General features: G+C 41.4%; 1 protein-coding gene across 1 annotated transcript; it reads right to left on the bottom strand.

Moving 5' to 3' along the window:
• Nucleotides 1-3,317: 3,317 nt before the first annotated feature.
• Nucleotides 3,318-4,274, bottom strand: LOC144241250 (olfactory receptor 52D1). Its single transcript, XM_077775789.1, has one exon. The coding sequence runs from the start codon at nucleotides 4,272-4,274 to the stop codon at nucleotides 3,318-3,320; it is 957 nt and encodes a 318-aa protein (XP_077631915.1).
• Between the last annotated feature and the right edge of the window lie 3,536 nt (nucleotides 4,275-7,810).

Below are 7,810 nucleotides of genomic sequence, written 5' to 3' on the forward strand. Positions count from 1 at the left end.
CTCTGTGGCATACTGCCACCTATCAGTGAGGTGATTCAGAGTGTAGGCAAATAAAGCACAACCCAGAAGACCTGTGGCCATATATAGCCATGCAGCAGGATAATAGCGGATGAAAGAGGCAGGAAACATGTTGGAAGTATTACTTTGGGGAAACCATCGACTATAGATTCAGAGTCAGCTCCAGGGGTCAATTGACCCTGGGCTGAACAACAGCTGAATCTTGTGCTTCCTGATGGCTGGAGAGGAGGGACATCTCTGAGCTGCACACTGTGACTTAATTGTTTTGTGACATCCCATTCACCTAGAGACCAGAAGGTTGTGGCAGTCAGGGAGTATGGACACAATACCTTCGGGACCACGTGTTCTGCCAATGATCCTGATACACCTCACTCTATTCTTCATTACTCTGTGGCACCAGGATGTTAGTCTGAATTTCTGAGACCAGGGATGCACATTTGGTCCCAGGGAAGAGTGACAGTCTGGGGTCAAGTGTGAGTGATGGGCAGGGCAGTATCCTGAGCTCCTGGAAGCACGCTGACTCTTTTACCGTGTGGAGTCCCACAGTCAGACACCTGAGTGAGGTGGGAAATCTTGGCAATAATGTTAATAGTCTTCCTGCAGACTGGATCCTGTTACCTCCAGTTTTGTAGAAGCCTACTGACTTCTACAAACCCCTTCCCCATCTAGGGAGCTATTATACTTGAGCTTCAGGATGATAAAAGGGCCAAAAACAGAACTTTAAAGAGTGGAGCTTGTTGCCAGGGCTGTAGAATCCTTCATCTGTCTCTTATCTATATAATGTGAAACTTGGACTTCGCTCAGTAATGGGAAACCCTGGGGAAGACATGCCCAGTGCTGTATCCACAGGGTATCCATCCAGAGTACAGGCCGTAGCTAGACTGACCCCAGTACCAAGGTATTAGCAGCTGAGTGATCCTGCACCCCTCCTTGTCTACTATTTTCCACTTTTAAGTGGAATCATACTATTTGATACTGATTTCATACTAACTCTGAATCATGCTATTTTCCACTTTTATTTTCCCTTTAAGCTTTCTCCTCTAAGCTTCTCTGAGGCTTCAGACACGGAAGAGGAGAATGGTTGATGAAATTTGTTGGGGAGATGAGAGAGCGCTAGCCTGCAAACTATATAGGACACATTATTTCTCCACTCATGAACTTAAACTTCCTTACCAGTACCTCAGTCTCCTGTAGCTCTATGGTCCTGTAAATCTAGTCCACAGATGGATGCATTTTGAATACTACTATGAGAGTCCAAAGTCCTGAATCCTGGCCCTGCCTTTGATACTAACTTCCTGGGTTACTGAGCCTCACTTTCTTCCAGGAGAAATGCGAGGTTCACAGAAGGTGATTAGCATGATGGTGAGCGTTACCTTGTGAGGTAGACCTTTTGAGCAAATGAAGCCAACATCTTAGGGGAGCAGGCATATGGCCCACAAAGGAGCCCATTTCAGGAACCAAACAGCACTTTCCTTCCACATTCCCACCTTTGGCTCCTTTATATATGTTGTTCTCAGTTCCTGAAATCATCACACCACTGGGTCTCTTTACCATTTACTACCTCAAATGACAACAGGTCTTCACCTTCATTACTGTGTGTTTGTGCAGGTAGACATTCTCACATGTACCTCATACTGAAGAAGGTATGAGATATTGTCCATAAAGATGCATAACCATAGCACTATTAGCTTCTCTGAATCATAGGCTCTTAATTAAAGATGCTGATACTAACCATGTTTTGAATTATGAGGAGGAGTAACCAGTGACTAATTTGTGTATTTTAGAACTGAGGTTACTAGGGCAAAGGAAGGCTATTTAAAAAAGCACTTGGATTTTGAGAAGGCTTCCCTGAATTCCTAATGAGGGATAATTTTATGTCTAACAGAAAAGGATTTAAAATTGGAAGGATTTAAAAATGGAAGATGAGAGGAGGAATGGGAGAAAATACAGTTTTAACAGGCACTATACATATCCCAAGCACTGTCTAAATATTTTAGAGTTGTTATTTAATATAGTTATCATGATAAGCCTGTAAAATTGTATAAAATCATCCTAAATAAGTTACAAGTTGGCTAATAAAGTCCAGAGTCTACTTAACATTCTCATATTTATTGGTTGATCATTTTACATGTCAGGCACTGTCTTAAGTTTTCTGCATTCATGAGCTTACTTATTCCTCACCACAGCATTAACAGTGAGATATTAACATTACTCATTTGACAGTTGGCCAAACCAAGACATAGAGAGATCTAGTAACATGCTTAAGACCACAAAGACAGCAAGCAGAGGAACCAGGATTCACACCCAGGTACTCTGACTTGAGACTTTATGCTCTTCATCACTATCCAAAGCACTGGAAATCAGATTGAATTTACCTCAAATGTTCATTTTTTTTTTTTTACTTGGGCTCACAGAAGAATATTTCCACTATGAAACAGAGACTCATTTAAGAAGAGTAATTGTTTTGATCTTTAGTAAGTCACAGAAACATTTGCAGGAAAAGAAAAACAGGAGCATTTTATACTGGCACTATCATAGGTACCGAGATTTCTTCAAGGTGTGCTTATTGTGACATTTACCCAAGAGTGAAAATATTATCATCTCTCTGAGTTATTCAGAGTTGCTCAAGGAGCCTGAGGAAATGCGTTATGTTCAATATGATTAAAAAAATTTTTTTATTTTATTTTATTTTTTTTTTTACAAATAGTTTATTGTCAAATTAGTTTCCACATAACACTATTTGTAAAAATAAATAAATAAATAAAATACCTAAGGGGGGAAAAAGAAAAGAGCACATCTATTATCATGAGCATTGGTCGATGATGTATAGAATTGTTGAATCACTATATTACACCTAAAGCTAAAAGAACGCTATGTTTTAACTATACTGGAATTAAAATAAAAAAACTAAACATTAAAAAAAATTTTTTTAAACATTTATTTATTTTTGAGAGACAGAGACAGAGCATGAGCAAGGAAAAGGCAGAGAGGGAGGGAGACACAGAATCCAAAGCAGGCTCAAGGCTCTGAGCTGTCAGCATAGAGCCCAATGCGGGGCTCGAACCCATGGACCGCAAGATCATGACCTGAGCCGAAGTCGGAGGCTTAACCAACTGAGCCACCCAGGTGTCCCTCAGTGTGATTTTTGATACCTCCAATTCATCTGACCTTCTCTTTGCTTTCACTGCTTCCTCTACAGTAAACAGATTTCTGTCATGTCAGAGGTCTCCATCCATGTAAATACATCTAGAAAGCTCAGAACTCATTTACTTTCCTTATCCTGGACCTGTGCTCAAATTTCATGTTGAAATTTTCCCCAAGTGGAGGAGTCTCAAAAGTCGGCTCCGAATCTCCTTGGTCCGAGCCCCATAGATGATCGGGTTGAGCACAGGAGGCACCAGCACGTACAGGTTTGCCAGAAAAATGTGCACATTCTTGGGGACTCGGTGCTGGCCAAAACGGTGGGTGAGGAAGGAGAAGAAGGCAGGAATGTAGAAGACCAGGATGACCCCGAGGTGGGAGCCACAGGTACTCAGAGCCTTGTGCCTGGCATCTTGAGATGGAAGGCGGAAGACAGCATGGAGGATGAAGCCGTAGGAGATGGCAATGAGGATGGAATCCAGACCCATGGCCAGCAGGGCCACAGTCAGCCCATAGACAATATTGACAGTGATGTTGGCACAGGCCAGGCGAGCGATGCCCATGTGCTCACAGTAGGTGTGGGCCATGACATGGTGACCACAGTAAGGCAGTCGCTTCAATAAGAAGATGAATGGGGAGACAATGGCTACACTACGGAATAGCCCAACAAGGCTAATAGTGCCTATGACGGTATGGTTGAGGATGGTTGTGTATCTCAGTGGGTTGCAGATAGCCACATAGCGATCAAAAGCCATGGCAAGAAGAACTGAAGACTCCAGAGCATAGATAGAATGGACACAAAACATCTGGGCCAGGCAGCCACCAAAGGAAATCTGTCCAGCATGGAGCCATAAAGTGGCCAGCATCTTGGGCACAGTGGTGGAGCTGAGAGCCAGGTCGGTGAGTGAGAGAAGGCACAGGAAGAGGTACATGGGTGCATGAAGAGCGATGTCTGTCACAATGACCAGGATGAGGGCAGCATTCCCAGCCAGCGCTACCAGATACATGACACAGAAGGGGATGGCGATCCAGACGTGGGCCCACTCCAGCCCTGGGATCCCCATCAGGACGAGAGTGACTGGGAGACTGTCATCACTGGTATTGGAAGTTGACATTCTGCTTGGAAATAAAGGCCCCCATCCAAGGGGTCATGTTATGCTTGCCCTGTAACATCAGGTGCTTGAGTCAGTCACACAAAATGATGAACTTTCTGTGAAACCATCTTTTTTAAGCTGAGGAAAATATTTATTATGTTTAAGTTGTTCAAGAGTCTTGAAATATACTATCACATATAGTCTTTTTTTCTTTCTGCTAATTCCTGACAATGATGTGTTTAGTTCTGTACTCTAAGCATCAAACATTTAAACATCTTTCTAATCGTATCCTTCACAATTTACCTCATACACATCCTGTCCACCATTTATTAATGTCTAGTCCACTCACATTAAGGGATGGTCCTTCTCTCTTTCATTCATACTTACAGAGTCTTCTGTCTTTATTTTCCCCCTTCTGAGGCTAGATCAGAAGACCCACAGCTGATAGAGGCACATCAGGGAGAAAATGGAGTGTCCTGGCATTGCTCACAGTGAGGGTATTTTGGAAAGGGAATCTTTTTTGTCATAGAAGTCTAGCTGGTATTTTCAAACACTCTCTCTTAGTAAACATATTGTCTACTAAAAAGAAATCTGTACAGGATTCTGAGAAACTTGACTTTTAGTCCTGATTCTCTAACAGAATTGATTGTGACACTGAAGAAATGTTCTTCTTCTTTGGGCAGTCTTAATTTGGAAAAAGTAATTTGGAAAAAGTCATTCTCTCTTTTGTATTTGCTCATTATGTGGCATTGGAATAATCCCACAACCTTTTCGGGTCTTTGTTTTTTTTCTCCTATCACTAAATTTAAAAAGATATCATGTGGTGTATACCCTCACAAAACTTACAGTTGAGCAAAAAGTAATATTCTAGAGATTAAAAATTTAGACACCACAAATAATCGCCCCCCCCTTTTTTGTTTGCAATCTTTTTATCACCTAACAACCTTCTGGAGAAAATAGAGTGTAATTATCTTTTGCACTCTTAATCAACGGGAGAACAAAGTCCAGAGAGGTAAACTGATGTCCTCCACATCACAGAGCATGTTAATTGCACAACTGAAATGAGGGGTCCTGACTTTTGTGTCATGATTCAGAGTTTCAGGTTTTATCTCACCCAAGTGTGCATAAATATGACCAATATCTGAATTCCTATCTCTTTCAAACAAGGCACTTTGTCTAATATCAATTCATAGGGCTGAAATCAATTTATTAGTTATCTGAATACCAAAGAGATAAAGAGAATTGGGGAGCCTCTTCTATTTGGACAGAGACTTTCACTGATGACATTTAAGTGTCTTGGTCTCAGCCTTGACATGAGCATTGACAGTAAGGGAGAGAGGCTTGGATGATGGAGGGCAGAGAGCAACAGTTATTACCATCTTCCCTTTCCCTCTCTTCCCAACCTATTCTTGCCCCTTAAGGAAGATTTTAAGTGGCTATTATAAGATAGTGGTTCTCTGTGGTATTCGAGGTTTGAAGAGCAGAAAAACTGTGGTTAGAGAAGTGTTGGATTTATTCCCCCTGGGAAGCAATGCTATAAGGATACTGAGGGAGTACCACTCTGGTCCGCAATGGGGGCATCCTTCCAAATGTCCCAGGGCCTTGTCCTTGAGTCCCCCTTCTGACCTAGACCTCAATTACTTACCTTGGTGTTATTTCATTGAACACAGTTGTTGGAATCTGGTATCAAAAACATACCTGTGTGGTAGACACACACTTGCGGCCGGGGCACACTGAGGTTGTAGGTGTCCTGAGGGGAAAGAGGGTAGTTGAGTGACAGCCTGTGCAGGAGGTGTGTATCTGAACACATGCTGTGACTGAAGGAGGTGAAAGCTGTGTTTCTGTGCAGGTTTGGGTGGATGTGGAGTGAGGGAGCAGAGGGGGCTGAACGTGTAATCTGGGTTGAAATAGCTGATCTTTTCTCTCACCTGAGTTTTGTGGCCTCAGTGAATGTCTTCAGCTCAGCTCTATGTCCCAGCCTCCTCTGCTCAATGGGCTTGATAAAGGAGTTTATTTATGGACTGTCTCTGATGCTCTGGAGTGTAAAGCAAAGTGGTGACCTCCAGGGACTTGGCCCGTGAGGCACACTTTGAGAGATAGAACAAGAAGGAGGGGGCGGAGGGTGTTAAAATGAGGAAGAAATAAGGAAAGAGAATTTTCCTTGATGACTTTGCCAGGAATGTGGAAGTGAAACATCTGGAATACTTTGTTTTATGTTTTATCTTCCCTTCTCATCTCTCTGTTTCTCTTTTCTTCCTTGTCTCTTCCCTTCTTTTCTTCTCTTTATTTCTGGGCCTCCTAGAAGTCCTTCTCACTGTGAATCCACCAGAATTCTATGCTCATGGGCAGCAAATAATGGTGGTGGACAAGTGCATTACATCATTGTACTGTAGGCTTCACTTACAAAACACAAGTTCAAAGATCAAATTACCAAGAATTTGAATATGACAAGAGCATAATTTTAAGTTAGGCACAAGTCCCCTTCTGAGCATGGACACCATGTAACTGTCCTGCTCGTTTGTCATGAAGCCAGGCTTGGTAGGAAATGACATCAGTGCTCTAGGTAGACCCCCTCAGCAGCCTAACTCCAGCCATCTCTCTGGTCCCTGCACCAAGGATTCTCAATGTCAAAGCCCTTTCCAGGATAGTTGATTTTTCTTCCATGACTTCAGAGTACTCAATTCTCTTACTTTGTAACATAGCTCTCTCCTCTCAAGTTTTCATAATGTAGTGGTCTCCAAATATTTCATATTGTCTTCAAATATTTCACTATTTCCTAAAGGATTTTCAAATCACTACATTCCCTTCAAAACTTAAGAAGACTCTGAGAATTTTCATTAAAATTTTAAAGAGAAGAAAAGGACAAAATTTCTAGGGTTTTGTGAATATTGGCATTTAAAATTAAAACTCCCAGAAGACGGTTTTTAATTTATTTTGTGGAAATTGTATGTCCTAGAAATTTGCAATTCAGCACTGCCCATTTAAAAGTATTTGAGCAAAAAAAGAAATTCTAAATTATTGCTCTGTCTCTTTGATGTTGGTTCATATTCCCACATGTATATTTTTGCTTGAATATCTCATTATAACACTTACATACTTCCAATAGTACAAGGAGATTTGATTTCCTGTAACGATGGGATGCAAATGTTAAAATGTTGTACTATAACAATTATTATAACCATTAATGAAAACAATATGATAATGTTTAAATTTTATAAATTATGTACATAAGGCTAATTTGTTTTTGGAATGTTATTCCTTAATGAGGTGGATGGAGCTTTTACTTTTTTCCAAATAGCTTCGTGTATTCATTAGTCAATATTGATTCAGTGAAGTGGGGTTTGTACTTAGGTACTCTTAATTTTACTTTTATAAAAGGTAACTTCGTTGGGAGTGGAGGGAGTTGTTTTTCTGCACTGTGGGAATCAAGCCATAATTTAGACTAACCACTGTAATCAGCAATGGTCTTCAGAGAGGAGGTTCTGGCCAAGGAAAGCGCCTTCATAGAAGGATTCTGAGGAGGCATTCCAGCCAGGTGGGGCTGGTACATCTGAAGA

This window comes from Crocuta crocuta, unplaced genomic scaffold, assembly GCF_008692635.1.
Source record: "Crocuta crocuta isolate KB4526 unplaced genomic scaffold, BGI_CrCroc_1.0 scaffold504, whole genome shotgun sequence".
Lineage (NCBI taxonomy): Eukaryota > Metazoa > Chordata > Mammalia > Carnivora > Hyaenidae > Crocuta > Crocuta crocuta.